General features: G+C 42.5%; 3 protein-coding genes across 9 annotated transcripts in view; 2 read left to right on the top strand and 1 right to left on the bottom strand.

The window, feature by feature from the left end:
• Nucleotides 1-1,764, bottom strand: part of Zfc3h1 (zinc finger C3H1-type containing) — a 51,924-nt gene extending 50,160 nt beyond the window's left edge. The window contains exon 1 of the mRNA XM_050135453.1: nucleotides 976-1,764. Coding sequence (XP_049991410.1) covers nucleotides 976-1,576 — 601 coding nt within the window. The 5' untranslated portion in view covers nucleotides 1,577-1,764. The remainder of the gene's footprint in view (nucleotides 1-975) is intronic.
• Nucleotides 1,765-2,240: 476 nt separating this feature from the next.
• On the top strand, nucleotides 2,241-13,936 carry Thap2 (THAP domain containing 2). Of its 2 annotated transcripts, XM_050135455.1 has the most exons (4): nucleotides 2,241-2,540; nucleotides 2,720-2,808; nucleotides 9,305-9,500; nucleotides 12,645-13,936. In XM_050135455.1, exons 2-4 carry the CDS (start codon nucleotides 2,771-2,773, stop codon nucleotides 13,026-13,028), a joined length of 618 nt encoding a protein of 205 aa, XP_049991412.1. In that variant the 5' UTR covers nucleotides 2,241-2,540; nucleotides 2,720-2,770; the 3' UTR covers nucleotides 13,029-13,936. The 2 variants fall into 2 exon arrangements, with proteins under 2 accessions (XP_049991412.1, XP_049991411.1); XM_050135454.1 differs by lacking the exon at nucleotides 2,720-2,808 and having other exon boundaries at nucleotides 2,245-2,540.
• A 10,815-nt stretch (nucleotides 13,937-24,751) lies between these two features.
• Tmem19 (transmembrane protein 19) overlaps nucleotides 24,752-27,889 on the top strand; it is a 25,054-nt gene continuing 21,916 nt past the window's right edge. For 5 of the 6 annotated variants that reach the window (XM_050135569.1, XM_050135571.1, XM_050135572.1 and 2 more), the window contains exons 1-2: nucleotides 24,799-25,133; nucleotides 25,242-25,392. In XM_050135569.1, coding sequence (XP_049991526.1) covers nucleotides 25,263-25,392 — 130 coding nt within the window. In that variant the 5' untranslated portion in view covers nucleotides 24,799-25,133; nucleotides 25,242-25,262. The other variant, XM_050135568.1, reaches the window with a different exon arrangement.

The following is a 27,889-nucleotide window of genomic DNA, read 5'->3' as shown; positions in this document are numbered from 1 at the left end:
AAAACGTATTAAACAATCATTACACCATGGGAATTATAGCTAGTAATAAAAGTGCTTAGTAATCTATCTTAAACAATTAGTAAAAGTTGGGATGTATAAACCCATCATAAAACACGGACGATTAATTTCTTAACATAAACCCCGAGTAAATTTGGTAATGTTAAACATAACCAATAATAAGGTTAGAGGAGGCAAAAATTAGGAAATTGGTTTTTTTTCTTCCTCACGTGTCCATACTCTACACATTCCTCCCTAACACACTAAAAGTGTTGCTGAGTTTCTCTTTCTGTGATCTACATGTAGGCAGCACACAGAGTTAAAAAGCCGAAAAGTGAACTCAATGCATACAGCTTTCCAAACAACGTATATATTCAAAAGATCTGAATTACTAAAACTGGAAGAAGAAGAAGAAGAAGAAGAAGAGGAGGAGGAGGAGGAGGAGGAGGAGGAGGAGGAGGAGGAGGAGGAGGAGGAGGAGGGGGTCTACACACACGCGCGCTCACACACAATTTAAAAGGAGAACACTACAAGAGTAAGAAAAATTTCACAAGAGCAGTAAAATTACAGAGGAAAGTTAACGAATTCTAAAGTCAGGATGTAATATAAGTAACTAGATTCCTCAAGTTGTGGGCATTTCTTTTCTCTAATAATCTAAGTGAATTTCCCATAAAATACGAAATTCCGGTGCTTAGCAAAGCAGCAAATGCCAATGCAATCTGGGCTACTGGTGTACCGTTAAAAACCTGGACTGTCTTTCATTTCCCTAACTGACCCGAATCCATGACACATTCCTGTTCGAAAGCAGTCCAGTCCAATAAAACAATCAAAGAAAATAGCGGCGGAGTGTGGCACATGACAACGGCCGACGAACAGAGACAAGTAAGTGGCTCCGAAAAGTTAAACTCAGGGACCTAGTCGTGACGCTCAAGGGAGCTCCAGCGACACACCCAGGGCAGACCGCCACGTTAAGGATACAGCTCTTGCGAGGTGGAGAGGGTTCTCGCCAACTCTGACTGCTGCCGAATCCGGATCCCGCTCCTCCTCCCAGAGGAGGTCTGCACCCCGGCTTGCCTCCTCGCTCACCCACTCCTCGCCCCCGACTCCACCGACTCCCACCCCGGTACGGCCTGCCTCGAAAGCGGAAACGGTCCAGAGCGATGTGGCTCCGCTCCCAGAACGACGGTCGGGGGCTGCTTTCCGACAGGGAGCCCGAAGGCATCCGCACCGGGGGCGGGTGAGTCCGGAACGGTTCTTTGGGTCGGTAGCTGCTGTGTCCCCTGAGGTGGCCCCGCTCCGACGGGTGCCGCGAGCGTGAGAAATTCCTCAGCTGCTGCTGGGACGAAGACGACGACGACGACGAGCCGCCGCCTCCCCCGGATCCGCCGCCCCGGGGCGGGTGAGGAGGCCTCCGGCGCGGGTACGGTAACAGCCCGCCGCCGCTACTGCTGGTGCTGCTGCTCCGGCTCCGGATCTGGCTGTTGTTGTCGTCGTCGCTGATCTCCCCATCTTCAAGCTCCCCTTCTTCCTTCGGGGAGAGGCCGCTAGAGGCCGGGGTCGAAGTCTCAGCGGTCGCCATCCGGGGAGCAGCGCCGTTCACACCACCTTAGCCCTCCGTCCGGGGACCCGCCCGCCCGCTGCCTTCCCCTTCCTCCTATCCCCTCTGTCCTAACGGGCCCGGCAGGCGCGGCCTCCCCGTGCTCGGACGCCTCGCAGCTTCTGCTCCCCAACTTCCCCGCACCCCAGATCTCTCTCGCCGGACCGTCGCTTAACCAGTACCCTCTCCTAGCGCCCCCTTGCTGCTCTTCCGCCTCGCGAGAAAGGAGCCGTGGAGGAGGTGGTGTTGGAGAAGGAGGAGGAGGAGGAGGAGGCCGTGTCCCGATCGTCATTTCCGGCGGTACTCCGGAAGGGGCACTGACAAGCCTCGCGATAACGAGAAGCGTGACGGGCGCGGTGCTCTCTGGGATCTGTAGTCTCTCCTCTTGCGCAAGTCTTCGCCCTTGGTCCCTAGCGGACGCCGCTGTCCCTGGCATCCTGGCTGAAGTGGCGGGGTCCGAGCTGTCCGGGTAGCGGGCTTGCTCTTGAGTCGCAGACCTGAGTTTCAGAGTCACTCGTTGGTGGGGAAGACACCTGCCATCTTCCCGTTGCTCGGGCGCCCCTCCCTGAGACACAATCTACCCACTCTCTTTGGGACCCCGGGGGGCGGGGGGGAAGAGTGAGGGGAGGGGGAGCGGGTGTGGCCGCCATGTTGGTGAAGGCGAGCGTCCGCGCCGGGAGCTGCAGGACCGTTGGCTCTGCGGGCCTGAACCCGCCATATTAATAAAGAGAAAGGGGAGTGGGCCCTCCCTCCCTGCCCTGTAGTGTGCACGCCCCTCTTCCCGCCCGGCTGGCAGCGCCTGGTCGCCGGCCCGTTCGCCTTTGCGCGGTGACAGCGGCTTTTGCGGGGCTGCGCCGAATGAGGGGCCGGGGGAAATGCCGACCAATTGCGCCGCGGCGGGCTGCGCTGCCACCTACAACAAGCACATTAACATCAGCTTCCACAGGTAAACCCCGGGCGAGGGCGTGGGGGTGACGGCCACGGGCGCTAAAACGGGTCTGAGTGTCACCGGGCGCGTCAGAAGGACGCGGGGACTTGCGTTCCTCGCCTGGTGACTGCTAAGAATAGCCGGAGGAGGGGGGAGGAACATCACTTTTGTCCTTTGTGTGCGGTTTCGCGCTGCAGGAGACCTTTTTCTCCGTTCCCGAGGAAAGTTTACCCAATTTGCGGAAAGCAATGAGGATTCTTGCGAATGACGCCCCTCACATTAAAAAGTATGCGCATACCTTTTTTTTTTCTCCTCTTTTATTTTGATATCTTAGACCATGCCTTGAGACGAATGACGCCATAAGGGACCGATCGTCTCCCGTTCAAGTCAACACATCTCTTTTAAAAGCCTGCTGGGTTGGAGTTAAAATTAGGCAGTTTTTCGCTAGCTGAGTTGACGTGGGAAACCATTCTGATAGGCACATACAGTAACCGCCGAGGAACTGAGTCATCACTGACGGCCATGTAATTAAGCAGTGTGTATCAAAGCGCAAACAGAACACAAGCATAAAATGAACCGAGGTTCCGTTTTCCTTTCTCTGAGAACGCAGTCATGGCCTCGGTAGTGCTAAGACAAACTCTGCCAAGCATTTGGACACAATCGGTACTTGAACATAATAGGTGTTCAGTAAATGTTCGCCTTTCCGTCAAGAACTGCCACCTGTCCGAAGGAAAAAAAAATACTAAAAACCTGAGTGAAAACGGTTCTGACTTGATATACCCCACTTTATAAAGTGTGATCTTAGGATATAGAAAATAGCTTTGATCTTTTGATCTTTTCCCTGCCTCACTAAGGGCATCCCCTGACTAAAAGCTGCTACTTAAAAAAAAAAAAAAATCCTTCTGCTGTTTGTTTTAAAACTACTTCCTGCAAATGCGTTGTTCATTCTCACAGCTGCAGTACACCAGGTCCCTAATTGCCTGACATTATGCTAATGATGGAGAAAGTTCTTACCCTCAGGGACTTTAAAATTCAATAGAGGAGGAACTACAGTTGAGTGCCGTAGAAAAGACGTTCAAAGAGACATAATTAGCCTTGGGAAGTCAAAGGACGCTTCACAAAAGGTGAAGTGTCAAATGAGACCACAGGCCGAAGTCCGGTCTGGTCCTCTGTACGGAAGCATTTTCTGTTTTGTTAGAAGAGTACTTGAGAAGCCCTGAAGAAGGCAAAAAGACTTAGTAGCATGATTAGATTTACATAAGAAAAAGCCTTCTGGCTGCTGTGAAGTTCAGAGTGACACTTAGCGAGTTAGGCAAGCGTCAGCAGAGATGAGTTTGATAAGAAAGGAGCCTATTACAGAACGTTAACTTATCTGCTATTTCCTTCACAGGGAAAGCATGTTAGGTGTCAGCTGGGCTGAACAGGGCTGCTCAGTTGTGGGTACAGGAGCACTCAATTAGAGGAGGCGAGAGTTGAGTGAGAAGCCAGTAGGAAGCTGTGACAAAAGGGAGCCCAAGCCTGCTGTGGTAATGCTTGTCTGTAGTCTCGGGAATAAGAAAGAGGCCGGGTGTCTTTAGTTCGAGGCCAGCTGAGCTGCAAAGACCCTGTCTCAAAATAAAAAAGGACATGGGGAATCCGTTCAGTGGCCTCGAACAGGATGTTCTCGGCAGTAAAGGTGGAGAGGAGTAGACAGATTTTGAGAAATGTTTGAGGAGAATTTACTGGACTTGGTAATCTGATGTGGAAGAGTCTAGCCACCACAAGCAGGGCTTGAGAGATGGACAGTGGAGAGCTGGGTGTGGTGGTTCACAGCGACAACCTTAGAATAGAGGCTGAGCCAGGAGGATCCACCCCAGTTCTAAGGCCTGTCTGGACTACAGAATAAAACTCTTGTCTCAAGGGAGTAGGAGGATGCGCACTGTGCAATACTATTCATCTAATGTGAAATGAGCACTTTTATGGTAGCCTTAGAAATCTAGGTCTTTATAATTGCTAGGCAGACATATTCCCATATTCCATTTACATGGTAGAAGGATCACCATGAATTCAAAGCCAGCCTGAGTTACAGAATGAATTTGAAGCCTAGCTACAAAATAAGATCCTGTCTCCAAAAACAACAAGCAAAACCAAACCAACAAGAAATATGGGTTTTAAAAGCATTATAGTAAAAATATATTCCTGTTTTTATAAATGCAAATAATATTTAACTTTTCTTGTAGGACATAGATACTGTGTGTGTGTATGTGTCGGGGTCTCACTATGTAGCTAGCCCTGGCTACCTCATACTTGATATATAGACCAGGTTGGCCTTAAACTCAGAGAGACCTCTCTGCCCCTGCCTCCCAAGTGTTTCCATTAAAGACATCTACCACCATGCCTGGCCAGCCTAGACTTCTTTATCCACCTGCACAAACTGTTGCCTAGGGGCTAGAGAGATGGCTCGTGGCTTAATAGTACTCCGTGTTCTTACTGAGGCCCTGGATTTGGATCCCGGCACACATATGCTTGGGAGCTCACAAACCAGACCCCGGGGATCCAACTCCTCTTGGGACTTCCTTGGGCTCTTGCACACATAGATATGTTCAAGTATGTACACATACAAAATAAAAATCATTTTTGAAATTATGTTGCCTAAACTTATTTTCAGTTTTTTATCCTTCTAAACCTATTCCAGTCTAACATCTCTATAACATCTACATCATTCATAACCTCCTAAAATTGCCTCTGTGAACATGACCTGTGTGTCTCATTTCTAAAGATGTAGTGTTTTTTACTCAGTGAAATAATCTCCACATTGTCACTAGTTTTATGAATTTTGTCCTTTGGGTTTCTTTGTTTTACTGTCTTCTATTAACCCTTCTCAAAATCTTAGCGAAATGACTCACCTGTGCTCGTGTGTCCCAGCCGTGAGCTGTTTTAAAGGATTTCCCAACAGTGGGCCTCCTCATCGCCAGGGAGTACAAGAGTGTTTGTGGACAGAATGCCAGGGAGTACAAGAGTGTTTGTGGACAGAATGTGTGCTCTTTCCTGGTCCTCTGCCAGGCGTGTATATTTTCGGTAGTGAACTGCCATCCAGCAAATATACTGATTCCATTTTCTCCTTTTCAGTAAGTGAAATGCCATCCCCTCGACAAGGTGGAAGCAATCCAACACGATGGACCACTGTTCCCTTTTGACTGGCTATTTGACCAGTATCTTAACTGGTTAACTGGCTTTCACTCATGTAATTTAACCATCCTTGTATAATCAATGCTCTAAAGCTCCATGTTAACATTTTTCTTTCCAGGGGAAAGCCCCAGTTTGCAGTATTTGCCCAGATTCTGAGATGCATTTCCTCTCACCAAGCATGGTTTCAAGCCACATGACATGACTGAGTGTGGAGCTAAGAAGAGATGTACAATATCACATTAATCTATTGCCATGTAGATGCAGTAGTCATAAATAACTTTAAAAGGTAGAAATTGGGCTGGGAAGATGGCTCAGCAGCTGAGAATAAGTACTGCTCTTCTGGAGAACCCAGGTTCAGTTCCCAGGACCCTCATCAGACAGTTCAGTCTGTAACTCTGGCTCTAAGAGATCTAACTTCGGGCCTCCTTGGGTCCCTGGGTTTGTGTGTATATATCCTCACAAACACATGATTAGAAATGAACCTGTAAAAAAAAAAACAGTTATTAGTAAAATGTTTCAGTTAGCCATTTACAGTGGTTGAACTTATCAGCTCATTTGGTCATCTTGCAGTTCAGCCCTTTGGCTTGTCAATGGCACTTTGAATGTATTTTAATATTTTTGACATAGAAGGCCCTCCATGTTTATTTCCTGTCCTGCTCCTGAGATAGCCTTATGACATCACTCCTCCCACATAAGGTCCTTTCTTAGGGCCTTCTGGATAAATCAGCATATCCTATTCCATGCAGATCCATACTTACTTCTTTACAAAAGACCCACCATGCCACTAAGCTAGGTATTTCCACGGTCTAATCTTTAAAAGACATATGTGTGCATGTGAATTTGCAGACGTGCATGTGGAGGCCAGGACAACCTCCACGGTTGTTCTTCAGGCACTGTCTTGTTCCTTCTTTCTGAGAGGAAACTTTCCGCACTTGGTCACTGACACAGGGATCCGCCAGAGCTATCTTCTTAGCCCCTTAGAAGCATTTAATAGAAATAAATAGAACACATAATAGAAATAAAATACCTGGGGCTGGAAATGTACCTCAATGGTAAATAAGTAAATTTGTTTGTTATATCCAGATATTGTGCAAAGGAACTAGCTGGGCTATCCAATAATATTCTCAGCCACTCTGCTAGTATGCTAGGATTACTTGATTCTTTACCTTCTCAGTTACTGTATACAGAGGGAGACTTTTTTTTTTATTACCACCACGTCTACGGTGCTTAAAAATGTAAGAGGTATTCAGCCATTTATTTAAAATGCAAGCAAAAAAAAACATTGCTCAAACACATAAGTGTATAAAACCTCAGGGTGTGTTGTGTGGACAAGACTGTTTCCATCCGTTGACACCATGTAAGTCTTTCAATATAAGATGTTTTTAATTTAAATTTAGCCTGTGAGCCACATCTACCCCTAAAATGTACTGTGAAAAATCCAAGCAACATATTCAAGGACCAGGCAGAGTTGCCCAGGCCATCACAAAAGGTCAAGGTTATCCTCTGCTGCAATAGTAAGCCTGTTGTCTGTTGTCGGCCTGAGTGACGTTAGAGTCTCAAAAACAAAACATAACACGTAATTACAACATAATTAAAGATAATGTGTTAAAGCCCGCTGTGGTGGTAGAGGCCCACATTCCAACACTGAAGGGGGAAGCCAATGGGCTGCAAATGATACTGCTCATTTCAGTGATTCCCTGGTAAAATTAAGTACACCTAACTACGTTTGACACACCACTAGGTGAAATAAGAGTTCTTTGGCCAAGAACAGATTAGGAGGTACGTGCTAAGCCAAATGCAGCCACTCGCTCATGTAATCCAGCACGTGAAAGTCTGAGCAGATATAGTCCAGAGTCTAGCTTGTCCCTGGACTGCACAGTGTGCTGCAGTCCAGCCTGAGTTGGATTGGTAAACCCTGTCTCAGAACTCAGAGGGCAGCGGAGACTGAGTACTAAGCAAGGTTGGTCGATTTATCAGAAAATATCCTCTAATGAAATACTATGTACTGTGGAGTGACAGCAAGTCCTCAGGGCATGTCTGTTGTGAGAAAGGATATTTAGAGTAAACTTGGGCCTTCATTGCTATGCTCCTCATCACTGGCAAGGTGTGGAAATCTAGTTCTGACCCACATGATCTCACATGGACTTTATGGTTCTTTTTTATACAAATGAGTACTTATAGAGGATATAGTAATCAAAGAAGTAATCTAAAGAAGACTTAGAAGCTGGCGGAATGGCTCATCGCACAAAGACACTTGCCGTGAAAATCAGTCTGAATTTGACCCCCAGAACCCATGCAGAGGTTGAAGGAAAAAACCAACTCCACCAGCTTGGCCTCCGGCCTCCATTTGCAAACTGGGACACATGCTCACACACATATATCATACACATTTGGTACCAAAGGGACCTTTATTCACACTCATAATTATTGTGCATCTTTGAGAGAGAAAGACTGTGTGTGCACATGCCACAGCCTGTGAGGACAGGACAACTTGCGGGAGTTGGGTTTTTTCTCCTTCCTCCATGTGGGTCCAGGAAATCAAACTCAGGTTCTGAGGTTCTTCCCTAATGAGTCATCTCACTGGCCCTAAATGGAAAAGAAAAATAAGAATTGGAATTGGAATTTAACTATATGTGAATGTTTATTCTTACATTTCCAAGTCACTTCACAAAGCTAGAATTGTTAGAATTTTTAAAAAATAGTCCTTGGTATTTGTGTCTTCCTTAAAAGCAGTATGTGTTGGATGGATGTATCTTTTTATTTGAAATGAATATGAAAGGAAAGGGATAGCTCATGGATCATAATCTTTTTATAATTATGTTTCCTGCTAAGCCCCATAGCTCCAGAATTTTTTAAATGCAGCTTAACTACATAGAATGCAGCGAATTGTTTGTATATTCTGTATTATATCAAGTTGTGTTGAGTTGTTATTGTTTATAAGGCATGGTCAAAGATAAGCAGATTAATAATAATAATCGCTTTCCTCGAGAAACGTCGGGGCCAGCGAGATGGCTCAGCAGGCAAACACTGTTATTGTCACACAAGCCTGAGAACCTGAGTTCCATGCCGGAACCCATGGTGGAAGGAAAGAACCAAATCGGTTCCCCAAAGTGGTTTTCTGATCTCCGTGTTTGCCTGCACATGTGTGCATGCACACAATAAAGTTTTCTCTGAAAATATGTAATTTGTACTATTGGAAATTTGAATGGAGAAAGTATAAAACTGTGATGTAAGGTAGGAAAGACAGAAAGGAGTGTATTTGCCCAGACTTTCCTTGTAAAAATGTTGTCTTTAACATACCTGATGTATGCGCTGCAGCATCAGAGAACAGCATTGTGAAGTTACTCCTGCCTGTGATGATTCTACAGAAGAGTGTTCTTTAAACTTTAGTTATTGTCCTTCCTAAAACCTAGGTTGAATGGAATGTCTCTTTTTAAAGTCTTGGAAATTAAACATAAGAAAATTAATTTTTCACTAAATTTTTATAAATAAAAATTATAACTTGGTATCTGGAGATTTTTTTTACATAAATGAAGGGCTTTTTAAATAACTATTGAGTACAACAAAAATAGGACAGTTGGAATTTGAGTTGCTTTTTGTTTGCTTGTTTTAAGGTTTCCTTTGGATCCTAAAAGAAGAAAAGAATGGGTTCGCCTGGTTAGGCGCAAAAATTTTGTGCCAGGAAAACACACTTTTCTTTGTTCAAAGCACTTTGAAGCCTCCTGTTTTGATCTAACAGGACAAACTCGACGACTTAAAATGGATGCTGTTCCAACCATTTTTGATTTCTGTACCCATATAAAGTCTATGGTAGGTGATGTCGCTCTCCTTTCTTAAAACATGTCTTAGAGCCTATTACTTCTTGTTTGTGAAAGTGAGCAATTCACATTGTGCTAAATGAGTGTGTAATGATACACCCCCAAAAGCTGTACAGCGTCTGCTTGTATTATAAAGGTACAGGCTAGAATTAGAATTTAGGTCTCCTGACTCCAGTTTCGTTTCCCCTGTGAAGTCCAAACGAATACCAGATATTGGACTCTGTATGTCCACAATTAAGGATGCTCATCAGGTAAAAGTCTATGCAATCCTCAAAGGATGAAACACTTGTGGTCCCAAGCATTTTGCATATAGGGTACTTGGCCAGAAATGCAGCCTTACATAACTAAAATTATTCACAATTATCAGTAAGTGTATCATTGGCATAAACAAAAAGATTAGTAATGACAGCTCCAGAATCACTCTATTCTGATTCTAAGATAACAAGTGATGTGCTAGCAAGTACTTTAAGAACACATATTCACTTACACCAAGAGATGGTGGTTTCAGTTGAGGCTTTATAAGAAACAATGGAGTTATTCAGTTTAGGGATGAAACCTTGGGAGTTTGGGACACTAGAGGAGGTTTTTGGCCATGCATAGGGCAATTTAATTAGATAATAAATTGAGAGATGAGAAAGAAGTTATCAAATGTTGGTTTATTTGAAAGAAAAGAGAAAATCAAATGCCAGGTGAATGAATTAAAATGAGTTTAAGCCAGGCTGGTGGTGCATACCCTTAATCCCAGCACTCAAAGGCAGAAACAGTTGGAGCTCTATGAGTTCGAGGCCAGCCCCGTCTACTAATTGAGGTCTGTTTATTGAGCTACAGACTAAGACTCTGTCTCAAAAACAAAACAAACAAAACCACTTGGTTTGCGGCTGCAAATACAGCTCTGTAGTGGAGTGTGTCCAGAGAGTGAGGACCGCACCAGAGAGAAGACAGGAGGAGAAAGAAGGGAACGTTGATCTGACTAGGTCAGAGCTGATTAGAGAAGAAAACTGAAAAAGCCACCTAAAGAAAAGCTAGAAAAATAGTTTTGGAAAAGGGCATCTTCATACTGAGTAAGAAAAGGCTGTTGGTTAACTGGCATTTGAATTTGGAAGTGGACATGAGTTAATGTTTTAATGGGTGGAAAGGTTGTGAATTGCTGCCGCTGCCGCTTAAGATGTTGGAAAAGCTATAGAACAACAAGGGCTTTCTCATGTCTAAATCTTTCAAATTTGAGCACCTTAAAGCATACCTGACCCCGAGTATGCACTCAAATATTGAAATTGAAATGCACAGGGAATGCACATTTGTTATTCAGGTACTCAGGAGGTAGAGGCAGGAGGAGCAGTTCTACTGCTCCATAGAAAGGGCAGCACCAACCAGGGCTTCGTGAGCCATTATCTCAAGAAAAGGGAAGATGGAACTTTATTTCTGACATTTGATCATTTATTTATCCAATAACTATTTTTTTTTAATTTTTAACTTTATGTGCATTGGTATTTTGTCTGCATATATGTCTGTGTGAGGGTGTCAGATTCCCTGGAGGTAGAGTTATAAGCAGTTGTAAGCTGCCATGTGGGTGCTGAGAATTGAACCTAGGTCCTCTGGAAGAACCACCACTGCTCTTAACCACTGAGCCTTCTCTCCAGCCCCATCCAATAACTATTAAACTTTTCATTATGACAAAATCTGTTACATGTTGAGAAAATGAAGAGCAAAGGGAGACTGCCATTTCTCTTGAAGAGAGGCCAGCTGTAGTTTTTATGATCGTAGGAACTATAATTTTTTTCAGCATTGTTTCGCCAGGACATAATTATTGAAAAGCGATGTGGTTGGGTTTTTTGTTTGTTTGTTGTTGTTTTTGTTTAGAGAGACTATCTTGTTCTTAAGGTAGCCCAAGCTATCTTCAAACTCTAGCCCAAGCTATTCTGTTTTAAAAAAAAAAAGATTTATCTTATTTTATATGTATTGGTGTTTTTGCTTGAGTGTATGTCTGCACCATAAACATGCTGGTGCCTGTGGAGAGCAGAAGAGGACATTGGATCTACTGGAAAAATGAAGTCACAAACAGTTTTTAGCCACCATATAGGTGATGAAAATTGAATCTGGGTTCTTTGGAAGAGCAACCAGTGCTCTCAACTACTGAGCTATCCTCCAGCCCTACAAGCTTCTCTTGAACTAGATGTCTTCCTGCCTCTGCCTCCAAAAGCCAAAAATGGTTTGTTTGTTTTTTTTTAATGCTTTGGCTTTTTTGAGACAGTTTCACTGCATAACTCTAGGCTAGCCTCAAATTTATGGTATTCCTGCCTCAGCCTCCTGAATGCAGGGATCACAGTGTGTACCATCATATCTTGAAAGAATGTTTGTTTAATAAAGGAAAGACATGATTATAAGAAGATGTGATACCATAGGAAAACAAAATGTGGTTTAATATTTCTGGAGTATAGTGAACAAAAGAATCCTTAGCTTTTGTTCAGACAAAGCAATTCCTATCCAGATTTAGTGCGAAGAATTAATAAGTAAATCTGTTTGGGAACTTGGTACCTGAGAACATACCTCTATAGACATGTGAGTTTTGTTTATGTAGATTCCAGGTCTGAATTATTCATCAAATTGAGAGACTAACACTTAGCAAAAAGGAAATCAGGTCAATACCATAGATAAGTGAAATGTCTAAACAAATTCTAGTTTGGTCTTAGTAAAAAGAGTTGAAAAAGATTTTTAAAACCCACAAAGAATAATATCGAATAGTGTGGAAGAAACCTTGAAAGATCCATTTCTAAATCAATGTTTGATTGTCTCTATAGATAAGGAAGAAAGTAACTAGTGAGGCCTGGCGGCACAGACACGCCTTTAATCCCAGCAGGTGGATCTCTTTAAATTCAAGGCCACTCTGGTCTCAGTGACAAGTTCCAAGTTCGTGACCACCAGAGAGGTCTAGGTAGAGAGACCGTGTCTCAAATAAAGAAAAGTACAGGGTAGCTCAAGTTCATTCAGCCTACTGAGACGCTCTAGCCATGGTCACATGAGATGGTGTGCTGTTGTTGCCCATTATACCTAGCAGTTCTCAATAATGTGTGCTCAAAACTGGACACTGTTTACTTATTTGTGATATCCGTAATTTATATTAACTCTCTGTTCGGCTCAGAAACTCAAGTCAAGGAGTCTTTTGAAGAAAAACGACAGTTTTCCTCCAACTGGACCGTGGAATTTAAAGTCGAACAGTCAGCAAGTACTACTCGAACACAGTTATGCCTTTAGGAACCCCATGGAGGCGAAAAAAAGGATAATTAAACTAGAGAAAGAAATAGCAAGCTTAAGAAGGAAAATGAAAACTTGCCTACAAAGAGAACGCAGAGCAACTCAAAGATGGATCAAAGCCACGTGCTTGGTGAAGAGTTTAGAAGCCAATAACATGCTACCCAAGGGCCTCTCCGAACACATTTTACCCACGGCCTTACACGATCTTCCTTTGGAAGACTTCAAACTTCTCCAACAAGATCAACAAGGTAAACCATTACCAGTTCTCTAAGTGTAAGCTAGACAAGATCTGCACTCAGGTCTTCCTTCCACAGAACCTGATGCCCTTCTTCCCACCATCGAAGAGACAGAGCAGTTGTACTAAAATCACGTTCTTAAGGTTTTACTTGAAGTAACAATCATTGTCTAACTTGCAGAGACTTGAGTCTAAGACAAATGGGAAAATGTAACGACAGCTTTGAGAACACGTAGAAGTGCCTTACACGAGGACTATGTGCTTAGACATTGTCTAGGAAACACTGTAGAGTGTTTCTGCTTGTGTTTTCTAAACTGCTGTCAAACAGGAATGACAAGTGAGACGTTCCTATGAGGAAAAACATTCTACACCAAAGTTGGGATACTACATTCTAAAGAATATGCGAGGTGGGAGCTAATCATTAAATGTGAACTTAAAACCACTGGATTTTGTATTAATTAAATTATTGGGATTGTGGTCGAACATTTTTAGAATAAGACCTCTGGGGTACAGGGCAATTTTTTTTTTCTTCTTTAACTTTTGTATTTTTTTTTAAACTAGTCAAAATAAGCTTATCATGGTTTCCTTGTAGGAACCATTGAACTTAAAAGTAGGTTGTAAAATAATTTGAAAATAATATTTTGAATGTGAAATGCCTTTGAGACTCCAAGCTAGGTGAGGCCTCAAGTACCTCAGACTGAGAAAAACTGGTGAGTTATACTCAGCTTCTAAGAAAACAGTGCAGAATTCAAGATCTAGCTTTTACTTTACCAAACTAATAGATAAGTGCAAATGATCCTTTTTATAATAAAAGTACTGAATTTCCATCTTCATAGCTGATAAATTAATAAACAAGTTAGACCTGTACCCATTTGCTCCTTGTAACAAAATTCTTAAGCTGTTACTTCTTTTTTTTTTTTTTTTTTTTTTTTTTTTTTTTTTTTTCTTTTTGGTTTTCTCTGTGGCTTTGGAGCCTGTCCTGGAACTAGCTCTGTAGACCAGGCTGGTTCGAACTCACAGAGATCCGCCTGCCTCTCCCTAGTGCTGGGATTAAAGGCGTGCGCCACCACTGCCCGGCTGTTACTTCTTTTTTTAAACTAGTTACTAATTGCCTTTTCTATGTCAAAAATAGCTTTTGTCCCCCCACTTAATGTATCACAGGATAATTTAGTCACAAGAAAGTACTTTAACTGTGTTGTGTTAACTTAAAATAACAAAATTAACTTATCCTTCCCATCAACTTTTTTTTTTCTTTTTTCTTTCTTTCTTTTTTTTCCCAAGACAGAGTTTTTCTGTAGCTTTGAGACCTGTCCTGGAACTTGTTCTGTGGACCAGGTTGGCCTCAGACTCACAGAGATCTGCCTGCCTCCGCCTCCCGAATGCTGGGATTAAAATTGTGTGCCACCACCTGGCTTTCTTTCTTTCTTTCTTTCTTTCTTTCTTTCTTTCTTTCTTTTTTTTTTTTTTTTTTTTAGAAAATCAGCCTTAATTCACAATGGAAATAAAATGCAGTTCTCTAAAACAATGTGTGTCTCTGTGATGAAGCTATGCAAATGCTGATTATTTATAAAGTAGATGTATCGCGTTTGTTCCTCTGGCTGCCACTCGCACCTTGGAAGGCCTGCCTTATGTCACTAACTGCTCAACAAGAGCCCGTCCTTCGAAAAGCTTTGCTCAGTAGTGTAAAAGTGGGCTCGGAGAAGTGAGTTAACTTAGTTCTGCTTCAACTTGGTGAGATTACCATATGACAGTAACACGCCCGATCTTAAAGAACTATAAATCTTTCCTACAAAGAAATGGAAGTTTGATTTTTTTTGCCAACTTTTGGGTCATCTCTCTTTTTCTCCCCCAGTTGTCAAGCACTCCTTAGTAAATAATGTCCTCCCTGCAAACACAGTGGTAGGAAATGTCTCTTTAAGATTTTTTATGATACTTATAACAAATATGCTTTACAATCCTTTTGCCTATGTGATAAACCTTGTTATCTGAAGTAGCAGGTGTAGTTCCTTGGCTCTGTCATCGTGTGTTTTTAAATCATAAGTGCACAATATTATAAGATCAACTAGCTTTTAACAAAGTTACTTAGTCTTCATTCTTATATATGTTACATTTTAGTTTCTTTGGGGGTTTTGTAACCTGGGAATTAAACCTAGGGCTTTGTGCATGCATACATACGCTACCACTGAACCAAATCCCCAGTCTTTTGCATTCACTATTATTTGACACCGTTGAATAAACAGTCCTCAGCAATTGTAATTTTCTGTCTATCTTCTCCATGTTATTTTCCCAAAAACGTGCTTCAAATGCTTCCTACATGTATTTATTAATATTACATCTGTCTGTCTTTAAAATAGCTTTATGTCTGAACATGGTAACACACATCTGTAATCTTAGCCGCGAGAGAGAAGGAAGTGGAGGCAGGAGAAATGCAAGTTCCAGGTCAGGCTTTTAAAAACATACAAGGAACCTTAAAATCCTTAGTTGACATTATACCATAAAACTAATGGAATGAGGCACAAGGAGGCATGGGAACAAATGTCCCTGCTTCGGAGGCATGGGCAGGGGAAACAGAAACTCCGGGCAGCCTATGCTATCTGAGACCTTGTTTCAAAAATAAACTAATCAAGATTGCAACAGCTTTTTCTCAGTTTTATCTCACAGATCCAGTGTGTCTAACAGACTACCAACCTCTACAAGAGGGGAGAAAACACAGCTGAAGGTTAGGAACCTGTTAGGAAGGTGAACACCGGGCTGGGAGGCTGGGAGGTGTGGGTTACCTTCAGCATGCCTGCAGCCCAGGGCTGAAACCCCAGCACCAGAAAAGAGGGCAAATACGATATTGTCTGCCCTTAAGATGCTGCAAACTTCCTAAAAGAAAACAGTATTTAGAATATAAGATAAATTCTATAAAAGAAATAGATGTGAAATGCTTTGGTAGGAACTGTTGAGATGAAACTCAATAGAAAGCATAGGAACTTTAGACCTTTTTATAACCAAGTGCTTTTCCTTTAAAATAAAACAGGTTTCTTCTTAGACTGACTTGTCAAAGGAGGGCAGAACACTAGAGAGTTTGGTCTGAGCTCAGTGTTACTTGGGTTATAAGACATTATGCCCCTTTTAAAAACTGAACAACATTGTAATGGTCATTTTGCTGAAAGAAAAACACAGCTGTAAGTAGGGCAAAGCTAAGTACCGGAGTATTTGAAACTTGATATTTTGGGGGGGGGGGGAAATAACCCTATTGACAGGTTTCTGGTAAAAAAAAAAAAATCTTTTAAAAAAGTTACCCATTCTTCCTCTTTTTCCTAACAAGCTGTATTCACACAAGAAGGTATCTTTGTTTCTCACTTGCACAGGAAAGGAAAATGCCTGTGGGCTACACAGTTCTAGAATGAACACATCTTCGGCCTCCAAGTTCATTCTGCCCTCATGTTTTGATCCTTTGATGTATGCTATTAAAATAGGAAACATCACGTATTTCTGAAAAGCAAAAGATAAACTTTAAATGTATTCAAGGTGTTTATGAGATCCTTGTTGATGGTGTCTAGATAGACTTTATTACGTTGTTATTTCTCAGTGTTAGATTACGGGTACATTTTAATTTTGATATAATAGAGAAATTAGTCTTCATATCAGGAGTGGGATTCTTTTGATATTTAGACAGTTGTATACTTTATAAAGCTAAGGATTTTGTAGTGTATATTAAACAATAACATTGTACTCATAAAATGTATTTGGAATTTGTTAATATTAAAATTTTTTTCCCAAGGAATTACTGTCATCCCTATTATTTCTAGAAGGTAAATATTTCTGGAAATAGTCTTACTCTAGTCTGAAACCATAAAAATTCCACAGTCTTCCTTCTCTGTAAGTTGAAGCAAATTGTCAAACAGGTAAAAATAACTGATACTTCAATGGCAAACTCGTTTCACATTGTTGCTAAATATACATTATTACACCATTTGAAATACTTATGCATTCTAAGCTAGATACATGAAGGACTGTAAAGATCCCTGGGGTTTGGATACGACTGAGCAGTACCTGCTATGTACAAGGCTCTGAGTTTGATCACTAGCACTGAAACATAAACAAAGACATTTTCTTGATAGTTCTCTGACAATAACTTGAGGCGTGCACAGAGACTTAGTGATAGTGATAGATACAATAATCAAAACATTGTTTTAATAGTATTCTCTAATGCTTTAATTACAGAAACAGTATCTTAACGTTTGCTAAGAGATACTTAGCACGTAGGATGAACAAAAGAGATGCAGTCCCTTGTCTCACATCTATAGCAGGAAAATATTTCTATCCACGTTGCTCACCCTCACTGCTCTCCACTCTTAGGAATGAAATGGAATTCAACAAGTTTGTGTTCATGCTGCCTATCTTCTTAAAATTTGTTCTCCCAAAGTTAAAAATAATGAATTTTTTTTTTTCAAGACAGGGTTTCTCTGTGGCTTTGGAGCCTGTCCTGGAACTAGCTCTGTAGACCAGGCTGGTTCGAACTCACAGAGATCCGCCTGCCTCTGCCTCCCGAGTGCTGGGATTAAAGGCGTGTGCCACCATTGCCCGGCAAAAATAATAAAATTTCATGTCACTAAATGATATCATCTGAGATAAGCTTCCAGTTTACTAGATTATGCAGCAAACATTCTAAATCGCCTTTATTAACTCCTCTTTGTCCTGTTAGACTTCCTGCTTTAGCCGCTTCCCAAACTTTTACAGAGGTCCTTTCTCAGATAGTACTCACTTGGCTTTGGGTTTTTGACTGTTTGTTTTGGCAGTACTGCGGCCTGAACAGAGGCCTCCTACTTGTAAAACCAAGGCTCTCCCACTGAGGGACTGCCACACCAGGTCTCCTTGCCACCACCTTCCAAATTGGAGCTCAGTGTACCTGTCCCTTCCTCTCTTCTCCTCCTTCCTCCTCCTCTCTCCCTGTCCCTCTTCCCTCTCCTAAACATGACAAAGTGATAGCGCTTTTCTCTTGAAGTCCTGCTTTATATATGTATGTATGCATGCATACATGTGTAACTTACTCTTCCATTGTTTCTGTATTGCCTTTAATCCATGTTCCTTTAAGGCATAGTGGTGGGGTTAATTTTGCTGTTGACTTTTGGTTCTTAAAGGTCCTATATGTGTTAGAGACACAAATATTAGCAGTTTTCAGAAAATCTAGATCACTCTCATGGCTGATATTCCAAGAACTGTACTTAGATGGAATGGTAGTACATGGCCTTTAATCGCAGCCTTTGGGAGGCAGTGGCTGGTGGGTCTCCCAGTCAGGTCACATGGAACATTAAAGAACAACCAAGTCTACATAGTGAGACCCTGTCTCGATGATGATGATGATGATGATGATGATGATGATGATGATGATGATGATGATGATAGTGATGACTAGTGATGATAATAGGAAAACAAGTACTTTATATCCATTGTTATTTCCCTCAATCAGTGCCTTTCACCGTTAGGATGATTTTTTTGTTACGTTTGTCCTACAAAAATACCAGCTTCTTTACATCAAAGAAAACTTACATAGTCCTTTATATTGTGAAGCTTAAGGCAACAATGAACTTCCAGTATGTTCTATGGTTGTCAAGCCCAAATGTCATACTTCCCATGGAAAAATGTAACCGTCAGGACGATTTGAACAACCATTCAAGTTCTTAACTTCACAGAGCATTTAATAATGCCCTTTGCTACTGACATGTGGATTCCAAATTTCTCACCTTTAAATTTAATTGAAGGTGTGTGGGCAGGCTTAAGGAGGAAGCTTAACTAGAGATTCTGTTGCTTGGGAGGCTGCAGAGTTTCCTCAGTAGTTGAGAGCCCTTACTGCTCTTGCAGAAGACCTGAGCTTAGCTCCCAGTACCCGTATAGTAGCTCACAATTGGGTGCCTATTAACCCAGTTCCAAGACATGTAGCATCCTTTTCTGACTTCTGAGAGTTCCTTCACATCACACATTTACATATATTCAAACTCACATGCACAAAAAACATTAAAGACATTCTGCTTCTTGAAAATAGCTTTTATTTTGCTCCCCTCCCTGCCTCTCTCCTCCCCCTTTAGCCTTCCCCCAAGGTCCTCATGTTCCCAATTTACTCAGGAGATCTTGTCTTTTTCTACTTCCCATGTAGATTAGATCTATGTAAGTCTCTCTTGTGTCCGCATTGTTGTCTAGTTCTCTGGGATTGTGGTTTGTAGGCTGGCTTTCTTTACTTTATGTTTAAAAACCACCTGTGGGTGAGTACATATGATAATTGTCTTTCTGTATCTGGGTTACCTCACTCAAAATAATATTTTCTATCTTTATCCATTTTCCTGCAAAATTCAAGCTGTCATTATTTTTTTCTCCTGTGTTGTACTCCATTGTGTAAATGTACCACATTTTCCTTATCCATTCTTCCGTCGAGGAAAATAGCTTTTAAAGTAAACAGGCAAAAATTTTGTTGACTTTTTTTTAACTTTTTTGTTATTGTATTTTTATTCTTTTAGAAAAGAAAACAATCTTTTTTCATTATACATACCAATCCAAGTTCCCCCTCTCTCTCCTCCTCCCATTCCTTCCACATACCCTCCCACCCCATCCAATCCTTGAAGGCGTAAGTCACGAACAAGGCGACACCAGTTTGGAGTTATGATTAATAGGGTGTTATTTATTTAAAGGGGAAAACTTACAGATCACCGTCTCAGACAACAGCCATCTGCACAACCAGGAAGGGAGTCTAGTCTCCGGCGGAGCAGGAAGTGAAGAGAGCGAGCAGAGGAAATAGCCACTTTTTTAAAGGGAGAGAGACCATGCCCCAATGGGCTGGTATCACAGCAGCTATTGGTTGGAGGGGCGGAAGGACCTCCCGCAACAAATCCTCAGAGAGGGTAAGGCACATTGCTTTGAGGAAGGTCCAAGGCCCTCCCTACTATATATAGACTGGGCAAGATATCATTCACAGAGACTAGGTTCCCAAAAAGCCAGTACATGAAGTAGGGATAAATCCTGGTACCATTGCCTGTTGTAGGAGGCCGCTTGTTGGTTCCTGGCTGCTCAGCCCCAAGATAATCACAGGGAAACTATATTATTTAAACCACTGCTTGGCCCATTAGCTCTAGCTTCTTATTGGCTAGCTCTTACATATTAATTTAACCCATCTCCATTAATCTGTGTATTGCCATGTGGCAGTAGCTTACTGGATAAAGTTCCAGCCTCTATTTCTGGCGGGGCTACATGGCTTCTCCCTAACTCCACCTCCTTTCTCCCAGCATTCAGTTTAGTTTTCCCCACCAATCTAAGTTCTGCCCTATCAACAGGCCAAGGGAGATTTCTCAACTGCCAGTGGCCCCTCAGTCATGCAACTGTCAGCCACATTCAGAGGGACTAGTTTGGTCCTATGCTTGTTCCTTCCAGGTCTGACTGGAATTGGTGAGCTCCCATTAGCTCAGGTAGACTGATTCAGTAGGTGTACCCATCATGGTCTTGACCTCTTTGTTCACATTCTCAATCCTACCACTCTTCAACTAGATTTTGGAAGCTCAATCCAGTGCTCTGATGCAGGTCTCTGCCTCTGTTTCTTGTTGACATTTTTAGATTGGTAAAGTCTGTAAAAACTTTTAATTAGGGTTAGAGAGAAGGCTCAGAGGTTAGATGATGGCTAGACTTGGTTCAAACCTTTAATTCCAACACTTGAGAGATAGAGACAGGTGAACATGAATTCACAGCAAGCTTGGACTACATAGTTCCAGGCCAGCCAAAGTCATATAGTAGACCCTATCTTTAAAAATAAAAAGGGACACTGGATGCCTTTGCAGAGAACCAGTGTCCAAGTCCAAGCATTCACATGGCACAGCTCTCAACTAAAGATGCAGGGAATCCAATGCCCTCTTCTGGCCTCTGAGGGTGCCCAAACACATATGCATATACACTCACACATACACAGAGACAAACATACATACACACAAATAAAAATCTTAAAATTTACCTGAGTTTTTTTTTATTTTCTGTTGTTGTTTTATTTTTTAAGACAGGATTTATCTGTGTAACCTTTGAGCCTGTCCTGAATCTTGCTCTGCAGACCAGGTTGGTATAGAAGTCACAGAGATCCTACCTGCCTCTGCCTCCCGAGTGCTGGAATTAAAGGCATGCACCACCATTATCCATAAATCTTAAAATCTTAAAACACTTAGAATTAATACATAAGAGAAGGGCTGGAGTGATGGTTTAGCAGTTAAAAATACTTGCTGCTCTTGTAGAAGACCCAAGTGCAGTTCCCAGAAGCCACATGCTGTATCACAATAGTGCATAAATCCAGTTACAGGGAACCCAACACTCTCTTCTGACCTCCATATGCACATGGTGCACATTCATACATGCATACTCCTATACCTAAAATAAAAAATAAATTCTAAACATATTAAAAATACTTTCAGTATGTTTTGAGAAATAGTCTCAACATGCAATCCAAACAGAAGCAGTTCTAAACTGAACTCCCAATTTTCTTCCTTAGCCTTCATGTTGCTGCAATTCCAGCTACACAATACCTGCTACAGATCTTTTTTTCCTAAATTAGTGTTATTTGAATGAAAATGGCCCCCATAGGTTCATATATTTTCATACTCAATGCCCAGTTGATAAACTGTTTGGAAAGTCTAGGAGGTAGGTAGCTTCATTGAAGGAGATGTGTCCTTGTTGGAAGAGGTGTGTCACTGGGGGTGCACTTTGAAGTTTCAAAAGCCAGCCCAGCTCAGTGTTTCTGCCTGTCTGTCTGCCAGCCTACAGATCAAGGTGTAGCTTTCAGCTACCTCTCCATGTCTCCCATTTGTGCCATCATGCTCCCCACCACGGTGATAATGGACTAGCCCTCTGAAACTGTAAGCAAGCCTCCAGTTAAATGCTTTAAAAATAGATGGATGGATGAATGGATGGATGGATGGATGGATAGATGATAAATAAGGGTTGTTGTGGTAATGGTGATAATGGACTAGCCCTCTGAAACTGTAAGCAAGCCTCCAGTTAAATGCTTTAAAAATGGATGGATAGATAGATAGATAGATAGATAGATAGATAGATAGATAGATAGATAGATAGGTAAATAAGGGTTGCTGTGGTAATGGTGTCTCTCCATAGCAATAGAAGCGTGACTAAGACAATTTCCCCAAATTCAGTCTCAAGAAAGGATAGTCTGTTTTATTACCTATCAGGAAAAGGGCAGGTTCGGAGAGAAGTATACTTGGATTAACACAAACCACAAAAAGACAAAATACAGGTAATTTTCCAAAAATGGGGAGGAGGATTATTTATTTGAAGAGTTATTTCTGTGTGCCAGCTCTTCTACTGAGTTTGAGTTAGGGTCTACACAGAGGCCTGTAACTGGAGGGCCCAGCCATAACAGGCACAACAGGGACCACCCGGGCTCCACCCAGGATGTACCTTCCAAGGGGAAAGTCCCTTATGTTCCAACCATTATAGATAGGATCATCTGATGTCCCTTAGCTCAACACACTCACCAGAACACCCCTAGACAAATATCAGCCTATAGGGGGTCCTGAACTCTGGAAATCCCCCACCCCAATGTCTGCTATGATAAAAACACCCCAACTGAACTTGGGACTCTCCGGTCACATCAGTATATTGGACACACAGGGAGTCCGAGTTCAAACTTGAATAAAGTCTCCTTACTTTTACGTACAGAACTCGGTCTCCTTGGTGTTTTTTTTGGGGGGACTCCGCAATCTGGGCATAACAGGAACACCAGGTACACAGCGCTTTAACATGGTTTGTGCTTGGACACAACGGGGAGATAAGGCCTTCTGATGAAGAAATCTTATATGCATAGAGAGACAGGTGGATACAGGCCCACAGTCAGCTGCTGCACAGTGCCAAGATTTCTGCATACCGTCTACTCATGGGCTCTGCACTTATTTGTGAAGTCCCTGAACACTGATGGGTGTCAGAACTCCAGAGTCTGAGTCATAGATGGAAGTATTATTTTAAAAAGCTGGTCAGGCAGGAAACTTGCTTGAGGGAACTGAGATCCTCCCTACTTTGTCTCAGTTGTGTGGGAAACACCCTTAATTGGATGTTGGGGTGTGGTGGGGGAGAAATACTCATTTGAAAGCACATTTCACTGGCACTATGATTTCAGGTGTAATTTTAGCTAGACCTATACTGAGAAATAACATCCCTGGCATCCATACTGACTTTAGCCTGGGGATACAGCCCTTTATATTGTAACTGTAGAGCAGTTACCTAGCAAGCATGAAGCCCTGGGTTAACACCCCAGTGCAAAAAAAGGAAGCAAAAGAACTGACTGGACACAGACTTTAATGTTGTTAAACAAGTCAACAATGATAGTGAGGTCACTGTTTTCTTTTAGAACAACAAGTGATCAAACAAGGTCATCCTGTAGATTGATGAAGGAAAAAAAAAAAAACAAGCCCAGTTTATAATTTTTCTAAGCAATGCAAAAAAAATAATAATTAAAAGAAGGTCCCAGCCGGGTGGTGGTGGCGCACGCCTTTAATCCCAGCACTTGGGAGGCAGAGGCAGGCGGATCTCTGTGAGTTCGAGACCAGCCTGGTCTACAGAACTAGTTCCAGGACAGGTTCCAAAGCCACAGAGAAACCCTGTCTCAAAAACAACAACAACAACAACAAAAAAAAAAAAAACCCCAAAAAAAAGAATGTCCCTGTTGTTAGTAATTTATAACTCACTTATAACTCAGTAGTCTAGCAATACACATAGCAGTCAGGTAGCGTGATGGAGTAATACAAGTATTTTGCCTTTGCAGAACAGGTAACAGAGGTATGTAATGAATTTTGGTAGAAGCCACTATTTGTGTTCTACCAAACGAAAAACAGTATATTGTATATTTTGAAATTTAAAATAGCATGATTTAAAAAAATGCCCTCCGGTAGCGGAAATGTGCGCTTTCAAAGAATGACTGGGTAATGTCACCGTTGTGTGCCACACCTAAACAGTCCTGTTACCTCTCTTCCACTGTCAATAACGAACTGGAAACACCTCAAAACTATGTGATTACCATCTAGCTACTATTCACTCAGACAAAATAACGCACAATCCTCTTCAGCCTCCCATGTTCTGGAATTATAAGCACGGGCAACCACATCTAATGAGATCTTTGTTTAGAAACTGGGGCTGGGGAGATGACACTGTGGGTAAAGCACTTGCGCGTGAGTTCGAATCCCCAGAACCACAAGAGGCTGAAGCAATTAGTACCTCTCTATAAGAGGTGCAACTGGCCACGAGACTCGGGTTGCCCGTGAATAGGATGGTCTGCTGTGTAAATGAATTGACAGGATACACATACTCGATGCGGCGCATGGGGACAGACACATCCACAATGTGTTAGAACAGTAATTATGGGAAAGCTCACCAGCAGGAACCATGCTTATCTTTCCATAACACGGCACGAGCTGACTGGCCCAAGCTAAGGGCCAAGCTGTTGTTTTAAACTGCTCTGAGTAATTCTGCTCCTACAAGATAAATTCCTTGGTCCTTCACATGACAACGTATCACCTGGTATGGGCTCTTCATAAATTCACTCGCATCCCATTATTCCATCAATGGGGTTTTTGTACCCCACGCCACACTCGCTGATGACATTTTTTCGGTCTAGGACGTCCACAAATCCTAAGATCTAAGTGTCCTGTCTATCACCGAGGAACATTATAAACGCGGCCCTAAAGTGCCCAAGACACTAGAGGGACTCTTGCCCGACTTCCGCTAAGGGTCACGTGAAAAGAGCGGGGTTGCTGCGCCTGCGCGCACGGAGCATGTCACGGTGAGGCTGGAACTGCAGGTTCTCTGCCCGGGCCTGCCCCGGCCGGCTGGAACCGGACCCCTAGGCAGCACAGCAGCGACTCAGACGTTCGCCCAAGCTGCTGCGGGTCCAGACTCGGTTGCCTAGGCGGAGGACCGTGGAGGCGGAGCCGCCGCGGGCGGGGGCGGAGCTTGGCGGGGCGAGCCGCCCATTGGCCGCCGGGCTTCCGGGTGCGAGCGGCCAGCCGCCCCGCTGGTCCCCCGTTCCCTGAGCGCCTTTTCCCACCCAGGGAGGCGTTAACCTAGCCTGGGCGAGCCGCAGTGTCTAGAAGTTCTGGATTGACGATTATACTCTGTCATTCGGTTGGTGGAAGATGTTGGCGTTTTCTTTTGCCTCTAAAGGAGTAACGTTGCAAGAAAGTTAAATGACTTTGTTCGTCTGAAATGCTATCTTTTTTTTTCTGCCCCCAGGTACCCGTAGCTTTATTTTCCATGACAGATCTTGACGACAGTACATGCAAAAGATATATAAAGATGATTACCAATATCGTAATATTGAGCCTGATCATTTGCATTTCCCTAGCATTCTGGATTATGTCAATGACCGCTAGCACCTACTATGGTAAGTAGACGCGTACTAAGTTTTTCTAGAAGTTTATGGGTGGAATTTAAAGGTACCACTTCAAAGCCCAAGCAGTACAGTACCTCCTGTAAATGGTTAAGAATGATTTTGTGTGCCACCACAACCAGAATCCACTTTGCTACAGTAACATGATAATGACTTGAGTATTTTACAACCTTTCATGACCTCCGTTGTGATAATATTATTGTACCTATCTCAAAATGCATGTATCTAGTTATTATTTTGTTTACCTTAGTGAAAAAAAGACTTAAAATGTAGTTTTGTGAAAAACTTTTGGTGATGCTTTTTATCTTTGTTAAATTAGTAAATATGGCTAATTAGTAATATAGCAGTTTCATAATCCTGTGTAAATAAAGAGTAAAGACAGCATGATATTTACATTTGGAGATTTGAGGGATTGTCAATTCAAAAGAATAGACCTCTAGTGCTGGAACTGGGGCTGTCACAGTGCTTGTCCAAGTGACTTGGCAGAAACGAGGGACCTTCTTTTTGCTTTGGATTATTGGTATGTCTTTAGTTTTATGAAGCCGAATCTTGCTTTGTAGCCCCCATTGGTGTTGAACCTCAATCATCCTCTTGTCTCAGCCTCCTGAGTGCTAGAATTACAGGTGTAAGCCACTGTGTTTGACTTTACATATGGTACTTTAGTTCTGATCTTTCAAAACTTTTCTTCCTTAGCATATAATTAATTATATAAGATAATGTATTTTATTTTGGTATTCATACATTTAGTTCACATACCTTGATCCTATGATGTTTTCTTTTTAATCTCATAGCCTTTAAAAATGATTTATTTTTATTTTATGTGCATTGCCTGCATATGTGTCTATATGAGGGTGTTAGATCCCCTGTAAATGGAGTTGCAGACAGTTGTAAGCTGCCATGTGGGTGCTGGGAATTGAACCTCTGGATGATCAGTCAGTGAGTGGCCTTAATCACTGAACTGTCTCTCCAGTCCCCTTTTTTGTGTTTTTTGTTTTGTTTTGTTTTTGAGTCAAGGCCCCAGCTGGTGGCCTTGGCTGACCTTGAAAACTTAACTTCTACCCCATCTCTATGTTCTGGAATTATACAGGTCAACCCATCCAGTGAGATCGTTACAGTTTCAAAACAGGCACTGAGGGAATGCCTGGGTAAAGCACTTGTCTTGCAAGCCTGAAGACCTGAGTTCAAATCGCCAGAACCCACATGAGGCTCGGCACAATAGTACCCATCTGTAATTCCAGTGTTCCCAGGAGATGGGAGCCAGAGGAAGAAAAGTCCCAGGAGCTCTTGGGCCAACTCTCTTATCCTCTGACACACACACACACACCCCACAGCACAAATACACAAGAACTTTGTTTTTGAGAGAGAGACTCTCTCTATTTAGACCAGGCAAGCCTGAAGCTTAAAGAGATCCATCTGCCTCTTCCTCCCGGATGCTGGGTTTAAAAACATGCACTATAATGCCTGGCACACATACACAAAACTTGTTTTTGAGTTTTGAAGCTTGCTTAAAACATGCCTGTGCAAACTTACTTTTAAAAAGGGCTTAGTTATCTTAAGGCTTATTTATTTATTTATTTATTTATTTATTATATGAGTGTTCGTCTGCGTGTTATGTACATGCACCATATGCTTGCCTAATGCCCAAGGGGGCCAGAAAAGAGCATCGGATCCTCTGGAACTAGAGTTACAGATGGACTGGGAGCCAAACCTGGGTCCTCCGTAAGAACAAGAGCTCTTCACCATTGAGCCAGTCTCTAGCCCATAAACTTTCTATTTATTCCTACGGAACCAGGATCCTGGTCAGTTCACAGCTAAGGAACAAGTGGAAAGGAGAGTGAGAATGTGAGCTCATAGAAGTGGTTGTGTCACCTGGTGGCACACGCCTTTAACCCCAGCACTCGGGAGGCAGAGGCAGGCGGAGGATCTCTGTGAGTTCGAGTCCAGCCTGGTCTACAAGAGCTAGTTCCAGGACAGGCACCAAAGCTACAGAGAAACTCTGTCTCAAAAAAGAAAAGAAAAAAGTGGTAGTGTCTTAAGTAATTGCCAGTTCAGGACATGGTCCTATTGCAGAGAGAGACTGTTCATTCATAAAGATGCACGGAGGAGGCCTAGTGGGGAAGGGAACAAGAACATTCTACATTCTTATGTAAATAAGCAGAAGAAGCTAGGGGCTGGAGGGATGGATGGCGCAGCAGTTGAGATCACTGACCACTCTTCCAGAGGACCAGGGTTCAATTCCCAGCCCCAACATGGCAGCTCACAACTGTCTGTAATTTCAGTTCCGGGGGACTTGATACCCATGTCAAAACACCAATGTACATAAAATATTTAAAAGAGCAGGGCAGTGGTGGCGCATGCCTTTAATCCCAGCACTCGGGAGGCAGAGGCAGGCGGATCTCTGTGAGTTCGAGACCAGCCTGGTCTACAAGAGCTAGTTCCAGGACAGGCTCCAAAACCACAGAGAAACCCTGTCTCGAAAAACCCAAAAAAT

The sequence above is a fragment of the Alexandromys fortis genome, unplaced genomic scaffold, assembly GCF_014885135.2.
Source record: "Alexandromys fortis isolate MF-2015 unplaced genomic scaffold, M_Fortis_MF-2015_v1.1 scaffold_24, whole genome shotgun sequence".
NCBI lineage: Eukaryota > Metazoa > Chordata > Mammalia > Rodentia > Cricetidae > Alexandromys > Alexandromys fortis.
This window is presented reverse-complemented; position numbering and strand designations above follow the sequence as displayed.

Bases quoted from the DNA above. Each gene is read 5' to 3' on its own strand.
- Thap2 (XM_050135454.1), top strand. From the start codon at position 2,470: ATGCCGACCAATTGCGCCGCGGCGGGCTGCGCTGCCACCTACAACAAG. The intron at 2,541-9,304 runs GTAAACCCCGGG...GCTTGTTTTAAG, and splicing joins ATTAACATCAGCTTCCACAG to GTTTCCTTTGGATCCTAAAA. The intron at 9,501-12,644 runs GTAGGTGATGTC...TGTTCGGCTCAG, and splicing joins GTACCCATATAAAGTCTATG to AAACTCAAGTCAAGGAGTCT.